Source organism: Xiphophorus maculatus, chromosome 22 (genome assembly GCF_002775205.1).
Source record: "Xiphophorus maculatus strain JP 163 A chromosome 22, X_maculatus-5.0-male, whole genome shotgun sequence".
NCBI lineage: Eukaryota > Metazoa > Chordata > Actinopteri > Cyprinodontiformes > Poeciliidae > Xiphophorus > Xiphophorus maculatus.
Genome location: NC_036464.1, coordinates 12185689 through 12213477, shown reverse-complemented (window position 1 = coordinate 12213477; position 27789 = coordinate 12185689). Strand labels below are relative to the sequence as shown.

At 39.1% G+C, this 27789-nt stretch overlaps 1 protein-coding gene across 5 annotated transcripts in view; it reads right to left on the bottom strand.

The window, feature by feature from the left end:
- dst (dystonin) overlaps positions 1-27789 on the bottom strand; it is a 112920-nt gene that overhangs the window by 27677 nt on the left and 57454 nt on the right. For 4 of the 5 annotated variants that reach the window (XM_023327802.1, XM_023327804.1, XM_023327805.1 and 1 more), the window contains 25 exons: positions 26870-27016; positions 25489-25577; positions 25286-25394; positions 20657-24520; positions 19824-19970; positions 19484-19702; positions 19259-19402; positions 18930-19166; positions 17272-17424; positions 16950-17183; positions 16572-16853; positions 14974-15522; positions 14616-14792; positions 13520-13643; positions 12558-12766; positions 12150-12467; positions 11896-12062; positions 11651-11807; positions 11114-11240; positions 10894-10944; positions 10125-10360; positions 9879-10008; positions 9399-9598; positions 8804-9302; positions 6424-7895 (listed from right to left, as the gene is read on the bottom strand). In XM_023327802.1, coding sequence (XP_023183570.1) covers positions 6424-7895; positions 8804-9302; positions 9399-9598; positions 9879-10008; positions 10125-10360; positions 10894-10944; positions 11114-11240; positions 11651-11807; positions 11896-12062; positions 12150-12467; positions 12558-12766; positions 13520-13643; positions 14616-14792; positions 14974-15522; positions 16572-16853; positions 16950-17183; positions 17272-17424; positions 18930-19166; positions 19259-19402; positions 19484-19702; positions 19824-19970; positions 20657-24520; positions 25286-25394; positions 25489-25577; positions 26870-27016 — 10041 coding nt within the window. The remainder of the gene's footprint in view (positions 1-6423; positions 7896-8803; positions 9303-9398; positions 9599-9878; positions 10009-10124; positions 10361-10893; positions 10945-11113; positions 11241-11650; positions 11808-11895; positions 12063-12149; positions 12468-12557; positions 12767-13519; positions 13644-14615; positions 14793-14973; positions 15523-16571; positions 16854-16949; positions 17184-17271; positions 17425-18929; positions 19167-19258; positions 19403-19483; positions 19703-19823; positions 19971-20656; positions 24521-25285; positions 25395-25488; positions 25578-26869; positions 27017-27789) is intronic. The other variant, XM_023327806.1, reaches the window with a different exon arrangement.

Below are 27789 nucleotides of genomic sequence, written 5' to 3'. Positions count from 1 at the left end.
ACTCATTTCAAAATAAAAGCTTTCACATAAGATGGGATTTTTTTTGGTCATTTTAAAATTATTGTTCAACAAAAGACACAATTTTTTCTACACTTCAAAATGAAATTAGTTGAATTGAAATGAATAAAACAAATTTGTACATTGCAACAATGTTTCACATATAATTTGGGTCATTATAGATTGTAAGGGTTAACTCAACATATTTATAATGGTAGGTCCTCTCATTTTAAATGCCCTAAAATATCCTTTAAAGTTATTACTCTTGTTGTTTCACTTTGATATTTTCTTACATATTTACCAACATAGACAAAAGTAAAAAATAACTTAGAGTAAAAAAACTTAACAACAGACTTAACAATTAAACCACAGCTGTGAATGACATCTAGGCCGGACTGCTGGGAAACAATCTAATTCACACATCATGTAATCACATATGTATGAATCCAGGCAGCCAGGAATAAACTTTAAACAGACATATCAGTTACCAAAACGTCTGCTGGGCAAGCTAATAAGAAAAAAAACTTAGAAATGAAGAAAAATGCTATTTATAGGCACCTGTGGGGAATAAAAACCAAAGGGTTCAAGATCAGGGCATCCAGCAATGGCATTTAGTAAGGCCTCAATCTCCTGCTCCCCTGCATGCTGGAATGTCTGTAAACTTTTAGGGAGACAGGCCTCCAGTGATTGCAGGAATTCCTCCAGCTCCTCCATGTTGTACTTGGACGCCCCTTGCTGTTGCAGAATACATGGATCTGTCAGCTGGCTGCTGCCTGTGGGTGAAGCTACAGAGTTTCCGTACGTCTCAGGCTGCGTCACCACCACACTAACCAGCTCACAATCATCCTGAGGTGATACATCTTCCAGCAGCTCAGCAGTGCTGAGCTCATCATAGTCTGTTAAAGCCCTAGCACGATAGCCACAGGTACCATTTTGCGATCTGGAACCAGACCCCAGAGATGACCTCCCTGTGGAGTATTTATGCTCTCCATTGCTCTGGCTGTCCTTTTCATTAAGCTTTATCACTACATTTTCTTTCAGTCTTGACTCCTGAATCATGCTGCTGCTGTGGTAAAGAGACTGGTTGTCCCTAACAGGAGTGAAAGGAAAGTCCTCCTGCCCTGAGCTGAGTGAACGCCCTGTTTTCAGATCCCCAGAGGTATGCATTGCCTCGGAAGATGAGAAGCTTCTTGTTCCGGGGCCTGTTCTTTTGTGGGATCTGTGTTTGTGTCGGTCCCTCTCCACAGAGGGACTATAAAGGCCTGAGTCCTCTTCAGATGTAAGCGAGGTGGTCATACTCTGTCCCCTCTTTTCACCAATAGAGCCGGGTCTCTCTCCAGTCACGGAACACAGTGTCCCACTGCGGCTCGCATACTCTCCCAAATTATTAGGAACGAAAGTCCTCCACGACCTTCGGTGATGAGGATGATCCTTCTTCTCTCCTCCATGAAGACGTGACTTAGAGAGCACTGTGTCACCTGTCATGTTCCCATTGAGTTTGAGCCCATCGAAGACCGCTCTCTCATCCAAAATTGCGGGTTTCCTCGTCCGGAGTTCAAACGAGCTAGAAGTGGAGAGACCTCCATTCCCACAGAGGCTGCTCAGATCCAAGGTGCGATGCGTGTACGGTAAAGTTCCTGCAAAGTGTCTGGAAGAGAGGCTTCCCTTAGATCCAGAGTCTATCTGCTCATTGAGTCGCACAGTGTCATATATGGATCTCTGGGGAACGTAGCAGTCATCAATGTTCAGGTCCTCCTCCTCCCCCTTCCCAACACAGGACGGGTTTTGTCTGAGGCAATCGGGTCTGCTCAGCGGTTTACCCATTTCCCAGACAATTGTTACTGGTCAAAACTCAGAAAAGATTCAGAATGAAATCCTTTGAGGTATACTACACAATGCTTCAGTGCACATTAAGCAATGAGGTCAAAATAAATTAGCAGCACCTGTATACAAACATGTTTGTGATAATCTGAATCAGAAGTCAAGAAATACACTCTCAGCCTTTCCTGTTATATTTTTTACGTAGAATAAAAAATGTCTCTATTGAGGTATTCCACATGTAAAAAGTTTTAGAAATACAAACATGTCTAACTCGATAAAAACATTTAAAGAGCAGTAACGTTACATTTTTACACTCCAAATTAGGAATCAGAGTCCTGCCTTTTTGTAGAGGCACCAATTCCCAAAATATTCCTCAAGGCTTTCGTGAAAACTTATTGTCTGTTCCTCTTGTCCCAAGTGCTTCCTTATTCCTCCAAAATCTTCACAGCATCCAGTTTACCCGAATGAAAAATGCTTGAAAAAAACAAATAGTATACCCACAAACAAATCCCGAAGGCTCTGCTTGAAAATACCAAACAGCTCTGAGGGGAGCTGGTACTCCGGGATAAACAAAAAAAGCCTGCCCTTCTTCTCACATCGCTCCCCTCGCACTGACAGACACCCTCCTGGCAGAAGGTTTCATGCCCCGCCCCCGCTCATTATTCAGACAACATCTGCCACAACTCCATTTGTGCTCCGAGCTGCTCCGGCACATGTTGATTGGTGGACATGTGACCCTTTCCCCCCTCATTCTAATTCCCCCTCATTTCTCCTCGGCCCATATGACTTCATTTCTAAGCCATCCTCCGCATCCTGACACAGTCACTCACTTTCCGTCTTTCTTCTTTCAGCGACTGAGGGAATGGGGAGGGGAAGCAGCACGCGCAAGCTTCACACACACACACTGCACACCGAACCAGCTCTCACTGATGACATCACAATATGCTGAAACAGATACACGTTTTCCCTTTTTTCTCTCTTTGCCCTGCAGTCGCCGTGGACCCTGTAGATATTCTTAATTACAGAGGAATGCTGAGGGAGGCACAGGACTCAGGTAATTTAACACCAAAAGCTTTGCCAAGTGCGTGATAGAGCTTCTACATCCAGTAACCAATGATGAAAAATAAAACAAGAGGAAAGAGAAAGAAATAACAGTTGATATCTCCACTACAACAGTGTAGATAGAGGTATTCCCCGTCAAGTTAGGAGGAAGAGAGGAGAATGAGGATGTTTAAGAACAGGAACCTGGATTCCTATTTTATTTAGACTGTTGAAAAAATAACTATAAAGCTCATGTTTTTAGGTTGTATTTCCTGTTTTCTTAACTTTAAGACTATAATAATTAAGCATCATTTACTAAATTGTAAATTATGTGTTTTATTTCTTATTCTTAAAGACAAGATGCCAATTTGTAACAAAAAATTGTTAGATAGTTCTTCAACATCATTGTTCTTCAGCGAATCACTCAAAGCATTCAGTGATGGAACAATGTCAAATAGGATTTAAAATAAATCATGAGTAGAGGTAAAGTGCTTTTAAGAATGTTGCCTTCTTATGACTCAAAGTCTCAGATTCTTGCAGCCCGAAAAACAATGCTGAAATATCTATATATGGTTTTGTTTTAAAGAGCTTTCTATATCTTTGATCTTTCTTCTGACTACATGAAAAAACTACTTATATTAACGTTATTTAAACACAGACTCTACACTGAAAACATGATTCCAATCTGGTTCTGCTAAAATGAATTTGAAAAATAGTGGATTTTTAGGATTCTATATTGTATTTCACTAGCACTTCAGAAACACATTGCTACTGGCTTATTTTACCACTTGTAGTCAGCACTGCAATAATTAGAAAATCTCATTGTTTTCCAAGTTGTAAATGAAACAAAAGCAGAAGAACAACTGAATCCTGAAAGTAATCTTCTCTTTCTTTTTGACTTTGAGATACTAACCGGTGTTTTTTTTCTTTTCTTTTTTTAAAACAAAAGACATTATGTTTGTTGCTACGTGCAGAAAAGGAATGTTACCGTTATCAGTAAATCAAACATTGCAACATGATGTCACAATAGTTTGCTAGAACTGGGGTGAAAAAGGCTAAATAAAACAAAAATGTTGCATATTTTATTTTAAAATTGTTTTGCTTTTTCATTACTATTTGTGGAAGCATTACTAAAATGTACAGTCCATTTTCATCATGTATTTGATACTCATTTACTTTAAAATATAATTTTAACTGTTTATGTCATACTAAACTTTGACAAAATATTCAATATTATACATTTTTTTATCTATTACCTGTTTCCATATATTTACCAGTGAAGCACTTTGAATTATGTCAGACAAGACATAAAACAGACGTATATTTAAAATAAGCTGGGGGATAACACAAAGAGTATATAAGTCACTCTCACAGAATCAGGCTTAAAAAATCTGACTTCTTGCCATACAGAGATGTAAGTATGTGCCGAAAACAAAGATTAGAAATCTTTGCTGAGTGGATAACTCAAAGTAATCACCTTCCAGGAAGGATGATGCATCTCTGCTCTTATACTAACAAGCCTGCAGAGGTTTCAGGTTTCACCTGAAGGAAAATGTGTCATGATCCACAGAGCAGGGCATAACGATAGATGGTTTCAGTGACACTTTTTTTTCTTCTTTTTATCATCAACATCAGGGACTTCGAGTAGTAAAAGTATGATTCAGTGGGTAGAAATTCTTTTAAAGTTACGGAAGGTCCTGATGTAATGTCTGAGCAGTTAAAAAAGACATGTACACCCACACGCAGAAGTGTTGAGTCAGTACAACTGACCTTTACGCACATTAAAACATACATAAACCAGGTCTGCTATGCTTTTGAAAAGTTATTAAGCCAAATAAACACATGGAGTCTCTCTCAAAGCTTAACCAGAAATGGTAACAAAAGTATAAAATGAACACAAATCAAGACTTATTTCATTTCTTTATAACTAAAGGCTCCAGTCTGATTGATGAAAACAAAGTTGAATCACTGTTTGTTTCTGATGTCCTCTTAAAACTAAATACTATCCACAACAAGGACTTTCCATAAGCAGCTGAGGCATGTATGACCTCTCAACCCTGTGGAGCGATAGGACAAAGACTGGGTGTGCACCATAACGCCACTGCTGCTTAGCAACACTTTGAATCAATCACTTTTTCTGTGATTGCCAACAAAACCAAAACTCCACTCTAGAGACTGACACTTCCACCCCCACACTACCCCAGTGATATTTTAATCCAGGCATGTGACATAGAGGATAGTGTGAAGCGAGTTCAGAACACTCCTAGTATAAACTAAAAAAAACAAAAAAAAAACAATGATTGACCTACATCATAGAACAGTCACTTGCTGTTTACATTATTTTAGAGTAATGTAATTTATTACTGTAAATGAAGAAGGCTTTCAGACTTTCACCCACATATTTAGGTTAATCCATTGACTGGGGGAATTGAGATGAATTTAGGGGACTTAATATATTTCATATCAGTCTGCACATTTTGATAATGAATGAACTCCTGACCCCCAGATGCACAAAAGTAAAAGCATCTAAGAGTGGCTACTGTACATAACAACTACTATTATCAATATAATCAAAATGGTCTCGATTGGTTGATTGTCTCAGCAATGTTCTAGCACCCATGAACCTATTTCCATATTTAGTGATCAAACTTGATATTCACCAAGATTTTTCCACAAATCACTAACATTCCATTTCAGACCCTTGAAAATATCAATCCATCAGTTACTGATACAGAATCCAAATATATGTTATTATAACTGGTCAGAAAATAACTATGTAATTGTTCAGAGGTCAGGACACAGGCTCAGCTGTATTACTGTGTAAAGTGACACCCTGCTGAGAACCACCTGGCTGTGACGGACTGTTCCATTTGCCCTTATCATTGCACATAGACCCCAGTGCTTTTGTGGGCGCCAGCTGCCCTGACTGAACACAACAGTAGTCCCCAGAGGACTGCTACATATGCAGAAAAAGTACTTTAGAGACTAAGAGCTCTAAAATTCTACTAAAAACTTGCAAAGGTGACTTCACACCAATTTTAGGGTGGATGATCAATGTAAATAACAAAAGTATATTTTCTCTGGACACAGACCAAAGAAAATTGTGATTGATCCACTGGGTGAGATGTGCAGAAATAGGCATTCGGCAATGATCCGGAACATTGAAGAAAATGGTGCATGTCAATAAAACCAAAGTATATTAGAAAAAATACATCCCAATATCTAAAGATGTCGTGCTGTTTTTAAGAAAGACTTTGTGTACAGAAAAGGGAAGTTTGTTTTTTTTAAATTTCACATATGTTAAACTGGTTTTCTATTTAAAGCAGTTGGATTGAAATATCTATAAAAACATAACCTGTAAATATAAAAGAGTGCAACAAACATTATTGTGGTCTAGTTGAAAACAAAACAGTACGCATTCACAACATACATAGATTGCACTAAAAACAGAATGAATGCACATTAAAGTAACTAATTTAACTAATTTAACATTTAACTAATGGCAACAAACTATAATAAAAATCCAAAAATGCAAAATATCTAATTTGGTTTGTAAGAACGCACCTTTACAGAATCCAGCTGTTGGTTGATCACATCTGTCTCCAAGCTGACCGCCTCCTGGGAAGCCTCCCTGGCCACAGCTCTGAGCAGTTTATCTTCCACATGATGCACTTTATCATACAGTTCCTCCAGCTTGGCAAGAGTACTTTGCACCTGGACTTCTCTCGCCTTGGATCGGTCCATGAGTTTGCTGCACTGTTTGCTCAAAGCGTCGAGATCCCGCTTCAGGCCCAACAGGTCTGACGAAGATTCAGACTCATTAAGCATTTTCTTACAACTGTCCCCAGCGTTTGATGTGTTGGCCATCAGCTCCCGCAGCTTCATTGTGAAATTTTGAATGCCCTGCTGTTGCTCTTTAAGGGTGGCCAGGTCTAAATCCACTGCAGACATGTTGTCGAGCTCATCGTCCAGTTCAGTGAAACGGGTAAACATCTCACGAATGCTGTTTTGGAACTGTCCAATACCCTGCAGTTTACTCTCTAGCTCTTGGCATGCTTCCTCCAGTTTTGTGTTAAGATTGCTATAGTCCTTTTCTACGCTATCGGTCTGGAGCAGGAGATCAGTCACTCCTTCAGCATCAGGGACATCTACCACAAGGTCCTTTGCCAAAGTCTTCATGTGCTCCACTTGGTTCTGAACTGTCTCTAAACTCTTATGTTGGGCTTTCAAGTTTGTAAGGCTTTTGTTGCTATGTGCCTGAACTCCTTTTGCTTCAAATGAATCAACCTGCTTCTTAGCTCCTTCAAGTTGACTTTGTGCCTCCTTGTAGGCATCATTAAATTCTTTAACAGTGTGTGAGATTTTCTCCAAGTGTTCCCTTTTGACCTGCAGTCCTTCCACCAGTTTGTCTAGTCTTGAACCAATACTGCCTTTCTCCTCTGTTATTGCTTCAGTGTCTGTGTTGGCAACCTCCAAAAGGCTTTCAGCACTTGTGTTGAGCTGCTCCACCAATCCTCTGTGCTTGTCAACATCCTTCTGGAGAGCTTTTACCTGAGAAATGGAGCCCTCGACGACAGCGGGGTCAACAGTGAGCGTGATACGACCCTCACTGGCTGCACAGTCCTGAATCCAGGAACTCAGCTTCTCTGCACTCTCCTGAAACTTTTGAGATCTCAGAAGGGCGGCTTTCAGTTTGTCAGCCTGCTCTGTGGAGCTCTTCTTCACTTCCTCCCAGTTGGAAGATAAAGTAGTCAGCTGTCCTTGTAGCGCCAGCTTTTCCGCCCCATCAGTACTCTGCAGCAACATCTCCCCTTTTCCTCTGATTGCATTGTATGCTTCTTCATGTTCCCTGAGAGACCTCTGGTGCTTCGTGTGCTCCTCCAAAGCTTGTTGCAGGATGTCCACTTTGGCAGAAATGGGCAGAGACTTATATTGGTCCTGGAGCTTCTCGGCCAACCAAGATTGGAAGTCTTTGGAGGTTTGATGGAACTGCTGAGAGCTTGCAAAGGTTGAGTTCAGCTGCTCAATCCGTTTAGCTACAAAACAAAAAACATCAGAATTCTAAAACACCTTTTTGATATTTTAAAGCATTTACAGTTTATGTCTGAGGAGATTTAACATTTAACACAGAGATGCACCAATCAGTGTGTGGTGGCAGATTATAGAATCTCCACTTAAAAGCTCTGACTGCTTGATATCAATTTTAGCCAATTGCAACATCTCTAGATCTACAAGTAACGGGTTTCATAAAAAAAATACTTCTACCAATCCCACCATGAGCAGGGATCCATAATATGTTTGTGTTAGACGTAAGTGTCCCGAGTGTGAGAGAGTAGTTGCTGCATAAACAAACTTTGTATTAACATTTTAAAACAAAGATAAATTTACTTAATTTCCATTTGAGCAACTTGGAACACACTATATGGTTAGCTGCTTGTTCCTAGGCAAAAAGAAGTACAAGTTGGAAAAGATAAAACTGTTTTCTGCTAAATACTCACTTTCTCTCTAGCAGTATGAATGAACTTTCTCTGTAAAAGATATAGCTCTCTTAAATATTTTGTATTTAATCTGGCCAGAAAAACTCACTGAATAGGAAAATAGCTTACATTGATTTCTTTCCACTCAGTTACAACTTACACATGAATGGATTTTGTTAGGGCTTTAATGTGGTGTGTTTACCAGTGTTGTTTAATGAAATGAGGCTGCTTTGAGTTTTCTCCCTCACTAACACCTTCAATACGGAGTGTTGATGTGGTTAGTGTTGTATTTTCACTTTGGTATGATGCATTCTTTAGATAGAAAAAGATTGTTTTTGAGATTTAAGTTAGCCTCTTAATGGTAAGAGCCAGTTTATATAAAAATTGTCAATTCGAGTCAGACAATTTTTTTGGTGCGTCTCTACAAAAAAAAAAAAAGCATTCTGCAATAAAGTTGAAACACCAACCTGCTTTGTCCTCCAGCTGTTTAAATGGCTTGTTAACACTCTCCAGTTGCCTAACCAGGTCAGCTTTAAGATAGTCTTCAGTCACCAATGCCGAGAGCTCCACATTAATGGCCTCGGCTTGTTTCAGCTTCTTCCTCTCCTCCCTCAGCTGAGCCGAGATGTTATGGACGTCTTCCAGCTGCTTCTTCACGGCATCCGGCTGGGTGCTGCTGCTGTGATGATTGGTTAGCTGATTCTCCAGCTGAGTGGTCGTGTTGCTGAGGCTCCTCAGCAGCTCCTGAAACTGCCCCGTCTTCACCACCGCCTGGTCGATGAGGCTGTCTCGCTGGTCCAGCTGTCCAGTGAGGCCCTGCCATTTTTGGGAGATGGAGGCAAGCTTTTCCCTCACCAGTTTCCCACTTGAGGGCTCTTGGTTGCCTGCTGAGCTGAGGATGGCAGAGGCTGCTTCTTCAAGTCGGTCATGTTGAGCTTTACGGCTCTTGAACTCATTCTGCAGAATCTGGAGAACACAGATTTTTTTTTTTTAATTGTTGAGATGCTCTTTCCTACTACAGTCAAGTTTTCTATTTTATTTAATTTTTTTGCTTTTGCAAACCTGCACTTGTTGCTTCTGCATTTTAAGCATGTTGGGGTCAATAGAGAGAGGTCCAAGAACACCCATCATCAGCTCCTTCTCTGAGAGCCACTGGCTGAGCTGCAGCTCTGTGGTCTGGAAGATTTCTAGATTCTTGTTGGACTCTTCCAGGTTCTGCTTCCTCTCTTCCACCGAGCCACTGATTTCCGTCCATGCAGCATCTACGAAAGAAGCCAAGAAAAACAATGGCACTCTATATTAGTTAGCACAAACACATCTTTCTGACCTCTACCACTTTGTTGAACTCCTATTTTGCACATCTTGGCACCAGAAATGTGTTACTTTTATCTATTTAGAGTAGCATAGAGCACAAACTGAAATCCTATCCCATTCTGTTAACACACTCTGCAGTTTTTAGACAACAAGTTGGCAGTGTAACATAAGGTCTAACATACCTGTGAGAGTGTCAGTGACATAAATAAATACTATTTAAGCACATACCTATTTCTGCTAGCATCTTCTTCCATTTTTCTGCTTCAGGAGAGCTTGGATTATCTGAGATCAGACCCTGAAGCCTCTCTCTTAGTTTCTGGAGCTGCTCTTGCTTCTGCTTCATGGCATCTTCAAATTTCTGTGAGAGTTAAGTAATTTACATATGTTTCCACGAACACCACTTCTTTTCAAAGGCAAAAAAAAAGGCAAAGACTACATGAATGCTTTGTTTGGTGAACTGAAAAACATCTTTACCTTCTGTTGTTCAAGCTGTGTCTCCACAGAATCCTTCTCAGATGCTGCAGTGTTCCAGGATGATGTCGTCTTTTTCATGTCCTTCAGCCATGTCATCATCTCCTCTGTTCCCTTCTGGGCCTCTTTCACCTCCTGTAGTGCACTACTTAGCTGCTCCACACGGTTTTTCAGTGTTTCTCCAAGGTTTGTGTAACCCTCACTGACGAACGAAATGTTCTGCTGGATTCCCATCAGTTCTGAAGATATCACAAATAAACATTTTAGTCTCCCCTCTTTCTATGACAGTCTATATGCAACTATATTCCTTATTGCCTAGCAAGACTAATACGGATGACTGGAACTGTTTCCAGTCCTCCAGACTAATAAATGAGCTAAGATGAGTTTATTATGTTTGTGTTGCAACTTTGAAAAGCAGAACAGCAAAAGATTTGGAAAAATTTGGAACTGTAAGCACTAAAAACCTCTATTCAGCAGGTTTCTGTTTAAATCTATTGACTGAAATCCAAATAACCTTGAATAAATGTAAGGACAGCATTATAATAGCATTAAGAAGTAGGGGAAAAAATGTTTTCAGTAAAACAGAAGAGTAACCATTCCTTATTAGAATGTTCAAGTTCAATGAAACAGACACATTTTTATTCAAAGTTAGCATATGGTGAGAATCCTGTAACAGTCCATGTTTACACCGAAGCCACAGCACTTCAACACAGAAATATCACAGTTCACCACAAACAGTGTTTTCCCCACATTAGCGTCCGCTCTTGGTTACCTTCATGGGTTAGGTAGGTATGGCCTGCTGGACCACCACCATTAGTTAGAGCTGATGCAAAGACAAAAGACAAGAGATGAAAAGCAGAAGACTGACTGCCAGGTTTGTTGATAAAAGTTCTTCCACAGTTAGTCTTACAAAACAACACAAGTCATCCCAAACACCATGCCTCCTCGTCTTCTAAATAATTCAGATATATGAGATGGATGGAGATGTTTACCGGACTTGTTGGGGGTCTTTGTCTTGGCAGGGGATGTGAGCGAAGTGATCAGGCTGCACAGCGCCGACCCTTTACTATTCAGGTCTTTGACTGCAGAGTCTTTGGTTTTCCATTCGTCAAGCAGCTCCTAATAAAAACAATTTATAATTCAAAACATTTAAAAATCAAACGATGATAACTTAAGGTATACTAAACGTATATGCTGGAACTCTCCTAGCATTGTTTTATATAATGCATTTTGTGATGAAGTGTGCTGAAAACAGCCTCTTAGCTAGATAACAACGTTTTACTCCTTGGTCTACTCTGTGTAAACACTCACAGTTCATCTGTCATTAACTGGCAGAGAAAGCAAGCTGGGGCTGAAGGGAAGTTAGGGAGGACAAGGCTAATATCTGTTAAAAAAAATTGTGTAACAGATGTGATGTACCTTGTAATCTGTGACTTGTGTGCCTATATTTTAGGTGAACTCAGATGAATGCAAGTTCTGAAGGAATAAAATAGTTTCTACTATGTGATATTAATTTATATCAGACTTACAGTGACTATCTGCAGGTCTTTCCCCAGTTTTTTCTCACTGCTACTTGGCTGAGTGGCAGGTACTTTGTCATTGGTTTCTTCCAGCCATTTGGTGAGCATGCAGACCGCAGACCTGAACTCTCCCAGCTGGTCCTGACAGGATGATAGCTCTTCTTCCCTACAATAGTCAAGGAAAGTCAGTCAGAGCATAGAGTAACATGATCTGAGCACTGATGAGCTGCAAAATGTTATTTTATTGCACTTACTTTTCATTCACTGTGTTCTTGAAGGTGCTAAAAATATTTGAGACATTTTCAATCTTGCTCTGAAGTTGAGCTTTGCTTCCATCTGGGCTTATTTCACACAACTCTCTGCACAGAGTCTGCAGCTTATCCATATCACTAACATATTCAGCCATCTCCGCCTTAGTGTTCTACAGATAAATACAAACATAAAGTTTAAGTTTTTCAGTGTTAAAAAAAACACTGAAAATATTATATTAAATAAACATTATGCACACCTGCATTTGCTGAGACAGTTCACTAAAGGTTTTTCCAGGTCCATCTGTTTCATGCAGTTCTTGTGACCGCTTCATGACAAACTGCTGGACCTTATCGGTGACTTTTTCAAACTCTTCCACCTTTTCTTTCAGCTGCTCCAGTTGGGAAACCTTGTGCTTGTGCCTGTCACACGCATCAGAGAAGCGCTGGGAGAGAGCATCCATCTTTGACTGCAGAAGCTCAGCAGTGGAAGGATCGGCCGTCTCCACAAACTTCTTGACTTTGGCTTTCATGGCTGAGATGCTGCTCTGGCGGCTCGCTATGTCCTGCTGTAATGCCTAATACAAGTTTATTTCATAGTTAAAGGGATTGCAGACAGCTATGATGTGAAAGAAAAGTTATCAATGAGTAGGTGGTAAAAAACTTACTGCTTCTCTACCGAGCATGTCCCCGAGAGATGAAGAATCCAAAGGTATTTTGTCTTCCTCCTTCACACTTGCCTCCACTCCCTCCATCCACCCAATCATCTCATCCAAGCCATCCTGCACACTCATAGATCGGGTCAGGGTGATTTGAAGTTTCTCGTTTCGGTCACTCACAGACTTGGAAAGGTTGTCATAGCGCTCCACAATGTCTTCTGCAAGATGGAGACAAAGCAGCTTGTTTGTTGTGCGGCAACAGAGCCTTAAACTGACCTCATAAATTCCTCTCTTTCTCGGCTTTAGCCCTCAGTTACTAATCTTGTTGATGTAAAATGCTATTGTCACCAATTTGTTGGTGATTTGCTTGTACTGCATCATTTGTTGTTGTAGCTGTGCTAGTGTAATGTTTTTTTGTTGTAATATATGCAGCCTGAAACATGAAAATTAAACTGCTCCCTCTTGGCTTCAACAGACAAAAGAACGAAATAAATAATATGCACAGCATTATGCTGCCACCACCATATTCCAAAGTGAGGAAGGTGTATTCTGGGCAATGTGCTTTGTTGAATTTTTCAAAGTAACATTCAGTAGGTTTAATCAATTTAAGTTTTTATTTATTAGGAACTGACTAGAGATCCATGAGATTATTAAGTTAATGATGTTGGTAAAAGTGTTACCCAGAAAAACATTGTATAAAAAGAACACAAGTGAGATAAAACAAAGATAACTAAATTAAAAATAATAACTGTCAGACTTTTTAGATTAGCTGATAATCTTATGTGTGATGTACTTGCCAAATAATAAATGTTGTCAGTACTAAGCAACACATGAAATATGAGAATCTTTAAATTTTATAAATGGTTTCCGATGTATTCGAACACATGCCAAAATTTCACCATCTAGTTTAAAAGGCTGGCATTTTAAAACCAGTATTGGGTTTTCATGCATACAAATCTGGCTTTGTTTACCAACTGTCTCCTGTATCTCATCCGGGTTGCTCAGGAGGTTTCCTTCTGATGTCACTAATGACTCGGCTGTTTTACGTAACATGTCGACAGCCGTCTGGTGCCCCATCATCTGACCCTGTAAAGCCTGGGGATTAGTAGAGGACAAATCAGAAAAAACTAATTTCTCAACCTCACTTGTGGTACATTTATATTTTTACTTGTGCAATGGGAAAAGAAAACAACTGATTGAAAATATTTAATCCTTTAAAGCCTTATAGAACAAATAATAGCCATAAAAATGGTTTTTCTCAATCTTACCCATCATATAGATTTAGAAAAACATTGTCATAATTGATTCCATAGATTAAGATCTATTTTATGTTAATGTATTAATTTATCAACATAAAAGATGTTTTCTGTAAACATATCTGCAACTCTGATAGATACTGTATGTTTCAATAAGGATACACTTGGCATTAAAAAAATAACAGCTCAATCTAGGCATAAAAATTAAATAACCTTTCTGCTTTGACAGGAAGACTTTAAGGCTTCCAGTATTTTTGAGATGACTAATATTTCAATCTCCATGTCCTAAACTCATTCCTTGGCTTACAGCAGCCTATTATCACAGCATATCTATGCAATAATTCACCATCTCCCTGTAGAGAACGTCAACTGCAGTGAAAAGCTTTCACACACATAGTTTTGTCAGTCTGTTCTTGTTTCCTTTTTGTAGGAGTATCCAAGCTACAAGTGAAAACTATTTACGTGTGTGAACACACGCAGCCAGAAATAGCTTTGTTGTATTTTAGACGGTGGAAACACTGTATAAGGTAAGACAGAGCTGTTCTGCAGAGACTTTAAAACCCAGTTAAGGCTTTCAGATGCACATTATTACTAAATAAAAGTCTACTCAGAACTGGATTTATATTAAAAATGCATTTTGCTTTGATGAAAATTATTTAGGCAACTTGATGCTGTGGATAAAGTAAACTTAGGCAAAACTTAAAGAAAACACATAAATTAAGAGTGTAACATTCTAAAGAATGAAAAGGCTAAAACTCTTTCAGAAAAAAAAAACTTGAATTTGAAGAGACTTAAATCGTTAAATCCTTGCCTTGGTCTCCTCCAGCTGTTTCTGCAGTATTTGTGGGTCAGCTGCAATGGCTTCTGACTGCTGCTTTCTCGCCTCTTCTTCTGAGTCGTTGAGCCACTTTAGAAGACCCGCACTTGAGTCATCGTACTTTTTGTGCTTGTCAACCACTTCCCTGAGGTTGTTGCCAAGCAGGTTGCACTAAAATAAGGTGAATACATCCAAAATTTGACTACAAAAGGTCACATGAAACTAGATCATATAATCAAATGAGAAATAGTCATTGACCATTATAAAGTATTAAAGAGAACTGCTCCCACCCAGGGGCAGTTTTATGCAACTGCAACCAGCAGATCTGTGATCAACCATGAAAATGAAATACCTGTGAATGCAGCGTTTTGTACCGACTGGCTGCTGAATCCAGTTTATCCTTGACAGCAGTGCAGGTCCCTGAAGTGTCCACGTGTAGCAAAGAGTTCTTAGATGTAACATCAGCCAATCCGCAGGTTTTAGCCACATCCAGCACCTTCTGTCCTGACATTGTGATGAAGCGAAGGTCTCCCTTGTGCGAAATGACATCCTCTGAGAACATTTTCTGTTTCTGAAATTTATCACTCAGGATATTAAGGGAACCTGCAGGAGCACCCAGCGATTCAATCTCTCCTTCTGCCTGCTTCAACCAGTCTTCAAACTCTTCACAGTCATCCTCGAACTTCTTCACCTCCTCCTGGACTGACTGCACCTGCTTCATCTGCTGTTCAGCCTGAGTCAGTGAGGCCTCATAGCGCTCCTTCAGGTCTTGGATGTTTCTCTTCAGTCTTTCCTTCTCCTCAGAAGACAACATATTGGCTTGTTTGTCGAGCAAGGCCTGAGCGGACCGTGTGGCCATGATCAGATCCTGTTGCTGGGACAGAATTTCCTGATGGTGAGCCTGTGGAAAGCAGAAGTAGTCTCTTTTATCACAGTGATAATTCATGCATTCATATTCATTCATGCCTAAAAGGCAGGGAGTACCTTCAAATCAACAATTTGTAGATTTTTCTTTTGCTACAATTACAGCTGCAAGTCTCTTGTACTGTACAATTACAGTACACAGGCAGTTTTCCAGATCTAAAGACTTTAATTTCTATCCATATTCACAAAATATCTCAAGCTTAACCAGATTGAATGGAAAGCATCAGTGAGCAGCAATTTTAAAGTCTTGTCATAAATTCTCAATCATATCTGTGTTGACTTTGACTGAGCCACTTTAAGACAAGAATATTATTTGTCCTAATCTATATGACTGTAGCTCTGGCTGTATGTTTAGCATAGCTGTGTTGCTGGAAGTTGAGCATTTGTTCCAGTCTCAAATATCTTGAAGCCTTTAGGTCTAGCGCTCATTTCATCGACTTTGGCCAACTCTCCTGTCCCTATTAAAGAAAACCATCTTCATAGCATAATGTTACCTCCACCATCTCTCTCTGAATGTTAGTCTCAATTAATAAAAAAATCTAACTCCATGTTACAAACTTTAAGCATCACTTCTTATACATTTTGCCATCTTAACATTTTCCCCATTCCACCAAGTTGGTAACTTCCGAGGGCAACTGGTTGCACTGGATTTTATTTTGGGGTATTCAAGTAAACAGGGCTGAATATTAATGCCGCCACAATTTTTATATTTATCAGTAAAACATTATGTACAATCCCAATAAAATTTGCAAAACACTGCAAGTCTTTTCTAGTTTTTATCTAAGCTTTGTCCTTTTATGTGACACTTTGTACGAACAGTTTGTAATAAAACCATTTTAGGACTCACTGTGATTTCATTTATGACTGCATTTCATTACTTCTTGAAAGTTGTCCATTTTATAAAAGTGAGGTAAATGCCTGGCTATATGCTTAATATTCAATCTAACAAGTCTAAAGTGTGTATACAACATGAAGTAGACTGGGAAGTATTACAAAAGTAACATTTTTAGAATAAACAAGCTGTACCTTGACCCGGTCATACTGTTTATCAAGGTCCAGGGATGCAGCGTTCTCCTCTTTGGAGTCACTGCCAAAATCCTTTTCAGAAGTCTGCAAAGCATTTCCATTGGCATCATCATTTTCTATCAGTCCTTTGGCCGAGGTATCCTCTGGCAAGTTTCCGTTTGCTTTACTTATATGGTCCATCTGATCCAGACTCCTCATGTTTTCATTCCCGATGTTGGATATCCAGTCCAGAAGACCTTCAATTTTGCTTTTACTCTCTTCAAGCCGTTCAACAGCTGCTGCCTGCTTAAACAGACCACACATTAGCAATGTTGATTTCCTGTGCTATAAATTGAGATTTTTTTTTATTTCAACAGCAGACGTGGAAGGAACCTGAACCTTTTCGCTTTCCTGTTTTATGGCTGTTGTTACAACTTTTTCCAAATCCTTCCGGGACTCCTCCGCTCGCTCGTTCATAAGCTCAGCTTTGCTTTTGGCCTCCTCCAACTTTTTCTCGATTTTCACAATCTCATCAGGTGTCAGTTTGCTACGGTTTTCCTCCAGAAACTTCTTAGTGCTGATGATCACTTCATTTAAAGCGCTGGCGTTCGTCAACACATCTTTCTGCAGGGCCTTGATCATAACGATAACTTTCTTTCAGACTGATCTGTGATTTTAGTTATTTCATTGTTGATGTGAAGCAAATGAAATAACATCAAACCTGATGCTCATGTTGGTACTGTTGAAGATCAGTGACGCTCTCTGCATTATCAGCCTGCTGCTGATGACCAATCAGTCGGTTTTCAGTCAGAGTGAGATTATCACACACTTCCTCTAGCTTTTCAGTAAACTCCTTGTGCTTCTCCAGTAAAGTCTAACAAAATAGAAAAAGGAAAACATGAAAGGTGATATCACTTAAAACCTTCAGAGGTACAATTTATATAAAACATTATCTTCAAACAAACTTGAACAAGAAGAAGAAACCTTTTGAAACACTCAGGCTTAACATGCAACGAGTAACCTAAATCCAGTATGCTGTAAACATGCTGTTTCAGATTTTCCATTTGGTCTTTTGTGATGCCACAAAGGTCAAGAAGACATTTTTTATGTGTGTGTGTGCATGTGTGTGGGAGTCAAAGGTTTGGTGTGTGTAAAAAAATTTCCAATGATGCATTTAGTCCACTGGGGTCTTGAGACCTGTGGAATATAAGCAGCACAGATGTTAGTCAGAGGCAGTGGTGAACACCAGTGCATGCAATCATTATCAAAATATACAGGGTTTTATAGAAAAATCAATCAGCTCCAAATTCAGAAATAAACACTGTTAAAGGTAAGAGCAATACAAAAATGAAAATCAACAAACAAAAACAAATTAATGGAAAAGAACAAATTGTAATTTAAACTAAAGTTTACATTGAGTACCAAAAAATGTCAATGTACGAAACAACCAGAGTATGGTTGAGGTATGTTTTCCTTTTTTTTGAAGGGACAACATCTCATTTTATCATTCATTAAATAAGTCTGAGACTGACAATAAAGACAATTTTATATGATACTCGGCTTTAGCTTAAATTTTGTATTTGGTTTTTCAAAAGCCCAATAAAAGTAAACTGGACTGTGAAACTGTAGTGAGGGTGACGGCAACTTTTAGCAAGTTGTATATGTTTGATATACAGCATTTGTTATTAGCCAGTTCAAATGACTATTTTTTGCTTGTAGCTTGTGTCTTAGGTCAAAGTTGTGTTTTGTTGATGTTTTTACAAGGGCACTCAGCTTTTATGCATCTCTTTGTCTCTGCTCTTATATGTTTTTGATTATTTTTTTCAACGGTGATGCCGTCTGGATTTTTTCTGAAGTAATCATATCCTTGGTGTAAAAATAAAACAACAAAAAGTTTTTACAAGCAATTAGGGGCAATAAATACACAGATGCATGCACATATTAAAAACCAGAAGAACAAAAAAGAGCCAGAATGTAGTGACTTGCCTTAATAGTTTTACAGAACTGTAATGTAAGATTTTCCTGAGATTTTTCTTGAGGCATTAAAGTTGACATACAGACTTTTATATGCACATTGCAAATGACAACTATACAAATAATAACAACAGAAAATTATCATTTGTATTCTTTATTTTATTACTTTCTCACTCAGATTTTCACTCTGTTTTTACTACTGAAAAAAAATATACCTATCTTTTGCCATAATTGATGAAAGATGTTTAACAAGTACTTATTCTGTAAATCAAAATTTGTCATTTATTTGCTTAAAGATATTTCTCTACATATTCCATATATTGTTTTAACTTTGATACAAATCACTACATTCTGCGTCTATTAAATGTTGTACTCTTTTTCTAATTGCTCTTTCCTAAGGCAGACCTCTTCCTGCTTTTCTTTCTCTTTAGCATCCAGCAGGGTATTTAAGGCACTCCTCTGTGTAGCAAGCTTGTCTGTCTGCTCCCTGAAAGCTCGCTGTGTGCCGGTGAGGAACTTAAGGAGGTAACTGCTCTGAGCTGGGCTAAGAAACTGAGCATTCTCAGAAATGAAGCATTGGATATCAAATGTAACATCTTCCATTTTGAGTCTGGTTTCTTTTGAAAGAAGACTCTTTGTGTCCTGGAAGTGGCAAAAAAAATAACAGATTAGGTTGTTTTTTCCAGTTTTGGCTAATGTATTGATGCATCTTTTTTACTAGATTACAAAGATACCATGTTTAGCTGACTTATATGCTTCAGGGTGGCTACATCACATGCAGTAAAGTCCACATCCCACATCTCAGAGTTATTTTGAAGCATGTCTGTTATGTTAAGAAGATCGCCGAGATGTTTCTGGTATGTTGACTCCAACTGTAACTGAAATATAGAGTTGAAATAGTTATATGCTTGTTTAGCTGTTGCCTAATTTTATTTATCGTTTCCTTTCTTAACACATACCTTCTCTGCTTCCATGACTTGAAACAAAGAACTTTGCCTTTCTGCAGACATTTGGGAGACAGCAGCAAAATCTGACTCTAACTGCACATATGTGGAGGCCAAATCTTGGTGAATCTGTTTGGGAATTTGGTCGTCGTCAGCAGAGTTTAGGAGATGTTTAGCTTTCTCCAAATCCATTCTTAGGACACTGCCCAGTCTAGAAACCTCAGCTTCTAAAGACTAGAAAAAATACAGTTTATGTCAACAAACCTATAAACAACATTAGATTGCTAAATAAAAAAATCTATGAAAATTGATAACATCAATGTTAGATCAAAAGTTGGTACTTTCAGTGCCTGACCTGACATTCCTCTAGCTGGATCTGCAGTCCTTCCATGTTGTGAACTGGGGGCGCCTGCATCAAAAGGTCTTTCTTTACATCTTCTACAACATCAGCATGATCTTGCAGTCTGCCAACACATTCCAGGTAATCATGAACGGAGAATAACTGTGGAAAATAAGAAATATATAAGTGGAAGAGCAACTTCACTCCATATTCTTTGAACTTAATTTTCTCACATTACAAAATTAAAACTAAATGTTTTCCACAAGGATTTTATGTGATGTAATTTTATGTGTGGCAAAAACAAAGCAGGGCATAGTTCTCTCTATATTATGAGTACACATCTTTTCAATGTTTTTGTGCAAATCAGACTCTAAAAGTGAGGGATATTTGTAATCAATCTACAGATACACATCTGCAGAATGTTGTGGAGGTGGTTTTCTTCAGCAGCTACAGCAAAGCTGGTCAGTTTTAATAAGAAGGTATCAAAGATATAAATGCAGTCCTGGAACATACACTTCTTAAAAGCTGTGAATATTTTGAAAGTGGGGCAGAGATCCATTTTCAAAATGATCAAAGCAACTCTTACTTAGATCAAAGCAAAGTAGCTCAATTAAAGTCCACACCATAATCCAAATGATAATATTCTGGCAGATCTAAAAACTGCGGTTCATAAACACGAATCCAGTTTGACTAAGATTGAGTTATGTGAGAACATTCTGTCTCCAGATGAAGAGTGAGTTGCAACTGTAACTGCAGCTTTAACAAAACATGTATAATTTCCTTCAATTTGGCTTAAAATCTCAAAACAATCCATGAAAGATTGTTGGTGAACAAAAAACAAACTCTACCTCAGTTTTGACCTCTTCAGCTTTGTAGACGTCCGAGCTGTCGGACCCCCAAGCGGACGTTTCGTGAGCACCTTCAGCTGGATCCCAGATGCCCGGATCTTTTGTAGACTCTTCGTCCTCTCCCTCAGAGCTCTCCTCCTTGATGCTCTCCAACGTGCGCAGCAATTCCTCCTGAGTGTCACCCCCCAGAGCGCTGCTCAGGTTTTCCATCATTTCTTGAAGCACTGAAAAGTCTTGGCTCAAAGAGACTGTCTTAAAAAGCTGCAGGAGCTGCAGCTGAATATTTGAAGGATTGTCCTGTTCTTTGATTTCACAGGTCTCATCTTCCTCACATGTCAGTTCTGAGCTTCTGGTGACACTGCTGTTTTGATTCAGCATATCCATGAGAAGATCTGAGGTACTGTTCTTATTTATTCCCTGAAAACTGTCTTTTTCTCTAGGTTGTAGATTGTCTTCAGTTTGTTGGATTTCCTCCTGCTCATCTACTAAAACCTTTGCTGCTTTATAAAATGTGGACTGACTTGAGCAGCAAACAGAGGATGTAATGCTGCCATTAGGCAGATCAGCTGCGCTCTCTGATTGAGGATCAGATCCCAATCCTTCAGTTTCAGGTTGCCTCAAGTGAATGTTTGAGGTTTCACATATTTGATTCAAACAGGACACATTTACATTATTATCGACCTTTTTCTGCTTTGATACTGAAATCTCCACAGCCTCGCTGGAGATCATGGAAGTGTCATCATGCTGCTTCTCTGGAGAAAGCCTCTTCTTGTTTGTTTTAACATTAATTTCATTTCCATAATTACTGTTTGGCTTTAATGCATGTTTGATAGTCTTTGATGGATCTTCCACATTACAGTCATGACTGGAAGGAGGGGTGTTTGATTGCTGTGCAGGTGTGTCACAAAGAAAAGCACGCTCTCTCTGAGAGATTTGACTACAAACAGGTTGAGATTCAGTCCTTAAATCTCTTGTGAAAAGAACATCTGGCTGAGGTGATGCACATGTGCCTGCAGCTCCTGCATGATTCATTTCACTGACACCTTCATCTGCTGAAGCTGAAATAAATGCACCTTCAACTAAATTCCAAGAGGGCAAATGATGAAGACTCTGAGCTGGCTCCCTGTTTAAATATGAGCGAGCAATGTTTGTGTCGCGTTCTGTTTCTAAACAGAAATCATTGCACAATGATGCAGTTGTCCCTAATTCACTCTCACTAACAGCATGAGATTCTTTTTGGAAGTCATTCCCTTCAATGGAAAGCTCATGAATGGGCTGGCTGTTAGATTTATGAGAGCAACATGTTACAGATGCTGCATGCTGAGGCTGGCTTTGTGATTCAGTGCTCATTCCACTTATATTCGTCAAGTCTGACTCCTTCATAGGAGAAGTGTACTCTTCAACAAAACTGCGGACATCAGCTCCACCTGTCAGCTGCCCGTTGAGTGAAACCTGTGAGTCACAGACTGTAGCCGTCAAAGGCAGAGTGTCTGTAAGAAAAACAAAATCTCCAGAAACATGAATCAAAGATGAGGGTGAGATCTTCTTGGACTCATCACCACAGTGTTTTTGATTACTCTTTGTTCCTGCACTTCCTTCTTTATCAGCATAGTCAGTGTCTTTATTGTCTTCCTCATTTGGTAAATCAAGCGCCATGACAGCCGCTCCCCTCGTCGTCTGCAGCTTCACGTTTTCAGCACCGTACATCTGACTCCAACTCACAGTGTGACCCTCGAAGGTGTCAGAATTGACGTTTTCTCCAGAGAAAGAGCAGGATTTTAGCTCCATGGCAACCGGCTCAGTTTCACCTAATCCAAATTTCAATGCATTGCTATAAGTAATAGTGCAATCAAATTTCAAAGAGCTCTCCTGTTTTGTCTGACAAATGTCTGTTTGTTCCAGATCTAACAACGTGTCTTTATTGAGTCCTAACACACTGATTTTTTCATCTGATTGCATGTTATTTAGCTCTGGTACAGTCTGTACAGCCATAAAATTCTTTAGAGATCCCAAAGAATCAGTAAAATTACCCTCTTCCTCCACTTGGTCTTTATGAACCTGAAGGGTACAGTTAAAGTTGTTCTCACCTTCAATCATATCAGAAGAGCATAACAAGTAAGGCTGGGTTATATCAGCATTTGTTGATTTTCTGCATAGTGACTCAGCATTGCAATTTGGCAGGGTCTCTTGATCAAATGTTATCATAGCCTCATAATTAAATGTTGAATCAGCATTTTTACTCTTTGCAGAATATGAAATCGGAGGCATTGGTGTTTCCAGAGAAGCTGTGTCATCAAGGCTGTTACTGTCAGCGTTCCCGGGGCCACACTGGAAACGCTGTGTGGCCCATTTGAAATGAACAGTAGTTTCTCTGTTTACATTAGGCTCAGTGCCATTAACCTGTAAGAGTTCATACGTAAAATCTTGTTTCAGAGGTTGAACATCAGTGACAATGTCTTCTTCAGAAGTCACTGCTTTATTATCCAGACAGACTAAATTATTGAGTTCTGATTCATGTTGAGAGTTTTCATCAGGGGTAGTTGGGCAATTGATATTATCAATAAAATCAAAATGATTCTGTGGATTTTCCATTACTTGCTCTGTTTCCTCATTTATGAGCAACATTTGTACATCTGCCTGTTCTGAATCATAACTGGAGTTAAAAGTAAAGTGAGTAAAATCTTGAAGAAAAGTTTGACACTGACTGTCAAGAATCAAAATCCTCTGAGCTGATCTGAGATCGATGTAGCTGTTCATCATCAAGTAAGAGATGAATAGCTGCTCTGCCTCTGATGGAGAGGGAGAGGTCAGATCTGAAACAGCTGCAGAATGATGCCATCCATCCACTGACAGCATTTTATACATGAGCCACGATGAATAAGTCTCATGAAGGTGCTCAAAGTCAGGCAGTGAGTCAGGAATTTCAACAGACCTCACTATGTCTGCTGTGCAGCTGTCAATCAGACCCTTTTTAGCAGCAGAGTTGATTTCTATTATCTCTGAGCTCCCTGGAATGTAAATGGCAGCTATTTTTCCTCGACCACTGACCAGTGTGCTGGTGAACTCACTGGTGGTGATTTGATGGTCATGCAGCAATGAGTTGTACATGATTTCCCCAGTAGGGGGCAGCACAAGTCCCATAAACTGCTGCTGGTGTCCCAACACTATTAAGGTGCTGCTGGAGCTCATCAAATCACACTGAACTGCTACATCCACCCTCACATCGTCATTGTTGTGGAGATCCCCAGAACAATCATCGCACCTTAATGTGGTCACCTGATCACTTGAATCTGATTCACCCTCAGACCTTAGCGGGTTAATTTTCCTCCCTGAGGGAAGTGATTCATTTTTACCGAGGCACCTAAGAATGAGGCCATGAACTTCGTTAAGCTTAAGTTCCTCTTCAGGCTCACAGAAAGACAAACCATCAGAAATTCTCATAACTTTCTGCCTTTCCAGAATTTTTAAATAAGTAGAGGCAGGAATCAACCCACACTGAAACGCCCTCTCTACCATCAGCGTGTCTCCTGTGTAGGACACATTCAATCCATCACCGATCTGGTTTATCTTTATTATCCTCATGTATAGATCCTGACTGGTAGAAGCCTCCCTAGCTGCTGCTACATCACTCAGAGACACAGAGGAAATGTGTGAACTTTGTATGAACTTGCTTGATTCATATTGGGGGGAATGTTGCAGTGCTGATGTGTAGATGTGATTTTTTTGGACACTATCATCCCAGTCCAGGTGGACATGAGGCTCAGAGGAACAGGGGCTGCAGTCTGTGAGCGTGTCTGGGAGAGCGGCACAAGCAAAGTGATCAAAAGCTTCTCCTGTGGTTCCAGCCCTGGATGTCTTTAAATCCTGTAGAAGAACAGAAACACAGCCAGTAACTTCACTAGCCTTGACCACATACAATGCCTTGGAAAAGTATTAATACTCCTTTGAGTTGTTCACATTTTGTTTCACTACAACCACAAAAATCATTATATTGGGGGGGGGCGGTTATGTGATAAATCAACATAGCTATGAAGAGGAAGTAAATGTTGCATTGTTGCATTGAAGATTGTGGTTATACCACAAGATGTGACAAACTTCAAGGGGTAAGAATATTTTTTAAGGAACTGTATGTGTTCTTTGTAAATATGGATTAAAATATTTACCAGAAAGACAAAATCTATACTCACCATCACACAAACATGGTTAAAATATTGTGTGCAGAAGAGCAAGACTGCAACAGGGTTACAACTGGAGAGTGACACACAACACACTGAAAGCTAACATGCGTTTGCGGTGTCCGACATCTTGCAAAAAGGATTGTAGTTAGTTAGTTTACACACTGTAAGGTTAAAAGTCAAGTCTGTTTTGACACTGAACCCTACGAGAGCTGAAATACACGAATGATGGAGAATTTTTCAGACCAAAGCTGGCACAGTGAAGCATGTTTACAGCATACTCAGATACTTTGGACTCCAGCTAAACACATATCATACCAGAAGTGCAAGAGAAAACTGTTCCAACTATAATAAGGAAAAGCAGATCATGTTCATTCATGCATCTAAACATCAGGAGGGCATAGTAGCACATATTTGCAACAGATGCAGTCAAACATAATGGCTAGAACCCAACCTCATCTGTAGAGGTTGTTTGATCCGAACACTGCTGAGACATTTCACTGTAGGCCTGAGTGAGAGCATTCAGCTGCTCCTGGGTCTTCATCCTGTCCTCCTCTGTCATCCTGTGAAAAGCAAAACATAAGAGTGAAAGTGAAGAGCTGAGTTTCCACAGTGGATAAAGTATTATAGATGCAATATCAGAATATTAACACTTACTTGTCACCGTGTTTGTTGAGCATTGTTTGTGTGGCCCTCAGTGCTTCAGCAATTTGCTCCTTTTTGGAAGCCATTTCTTCAACTGAAACCTAAAACATCAAATAGCAAATGTTTACATGTCATATAAAGCAGTCTGCATTTGTGTAATTAGCCAGAGAATATGATAAACTGCAATATGATACAATTATATTTCAAATTTGGGGTTTAAACTGTTCAAATATTACTGTGTAAGTGATGCCGCAATCAAACACAGATATTTTTATTTGATCAATACTGGTTGCTAATCAGTAGGTCAATCATTTAAATGTGATTTAAATGAAAGAAAGAACCTATAAATGTAATAATCAGCATGTGCCTGGTGTTTGAATCCAATAAAAATCATCTAAAGACAAGTGCCGTTTTATTGTAACAATGGTGAAAACTATGTACTTTTTTCATTTTTCTTTGGATTCAAAACAAACATTTCTATCAGAAACTTTAGCACTTAACTCTATGAGTTATAGTGATTGCTCCAGTACTGAATGTCGGTATTCCCAATTTAAAAAGAAAAAATGTGTAATATCTAAATTGGCAGGCAGGGCCTCAAAGAAAATTGGAAATCATTAGAACCTAATCATTGTTAGGTTCCTTTTGAGTTGTAATTTATGATATGTACAAACATATGTTAAATCGCTGTCACCGACATAAAAAGATATAAACACTGATTAAAAGCAGAATCAAAAATAAGCTTATAATTTGGCTAATAATCTTGTATTGCACAGTAATTACAAAGGACCAACCACGATGTTTGTATCCTCACAAGAAATAGGTTAGTCATCCAATGCACTATGTCGGTAAATTAAAATAACGGCTGCTATGAATTAATGGTGCACATAGATTTTCCTAATTTTATTCATTAGAACAGGTCCAGGAAGTTTTCAAAGCCTTGTCATTATTTTTCTTTACTTTTATTTTTTTTATAACTCAACGTTATTAACAAATAATTGCTTTAAGGTAAATCACCATTGCCTCCACTATTAACATTCCCTCACAATTATTATGAAATAAATCAAATGTAAAAACATAATTTGTACTATTCACTCTTTAAAGTTTTCATTACTTCATTACAAGGAGCTATTTTTATTTGAAATGTGTTTATAAGACTGTAATAATAATTGGGAGTGAAAACATTCTCTCATATATGAGTGCTTGTGCAACTTCTGGAACTGTTTTTATTGTGTGGAAGTTGATTGGATTAATCCAGCATATAATCAAATGAATATTATTAAACAAGTGTTAACCCAAAAGAGGTTACTGCAACCACTAATGACTTGTCTGTGGTTTTTATTGTAAATCTCACACAGTGACAACAAGGATACACCTTAACATATACACGAGTTACCTGGTGTTTATTTGAGGCATCTGTGTTGGCATTACTATCTTTCAGACCACTCCCGTCATTGTTCATGGTCCGCTTCACATCGGACATCCAGTGCAACAGTTTGCTAACTTTATCACCGTGCTCTCGCTTCTCCTCATCAACAGACCTCTACAATTAAAACAGGCAGGCGTTCAGCAGGACTCTTAATTTTTCAAATAATCAAATGTTGTTAATAAGAAAAGTAAGTTATGTACAACTTGGCCACAAGGCAGAAGAATTGCCTACATCAAACATAGCAGTAAAATATGGGCATAAAAAAACAACAAAAGGAAAAAAATATTAAAGTCACATTTTCATATATCCTTTAAAGATGTTTACTTAAACGCACAAAGATAATGAAATGCTGTTTTGGCTCCAAATGCATGAACTTTTGTAGCCTCCAATAACCTCAAACCAGTGTGGCAGTCAAACACACTTCTTTCCAGCGCCTCTTTGAATGTGATTCGTCTCTTTGTCTTGGGACAGGTGAGGCTTTGAGCTTGGAACTTCTCATCTTTGAGCAGAATGGCTGTAGTCTTGTCGACAAAGTTGCTTTGAATCACTTCTTCAAGACAGACTCTGTCCTTTGTGTCAGGATTTATCAGTCCACCGGTCAACAGCTGAAATTCAGCGCAGCGGAAACCCACATCCTTTGGGAGGAGGTTTTCTTGAACAGACTGGAAAACAGACAAAACCTTCCCAGTCTGAGGGTGGGTAATACCATTGAATGCCTCTTCGAACTGTTGGAGCTGCTGCTTTAGAGCCTCGTCTAAAAGACCTCTTTTCAGAGCATTGGCGAGTGTATGTTTCTCCCCAGTTGAAGGGTCACAAATTCCCCCCGTGCAGGCCTGGGACTCTAACAGTCGTAATGCCGTCACTCTATCAGTAATGCCCTGCTGAAG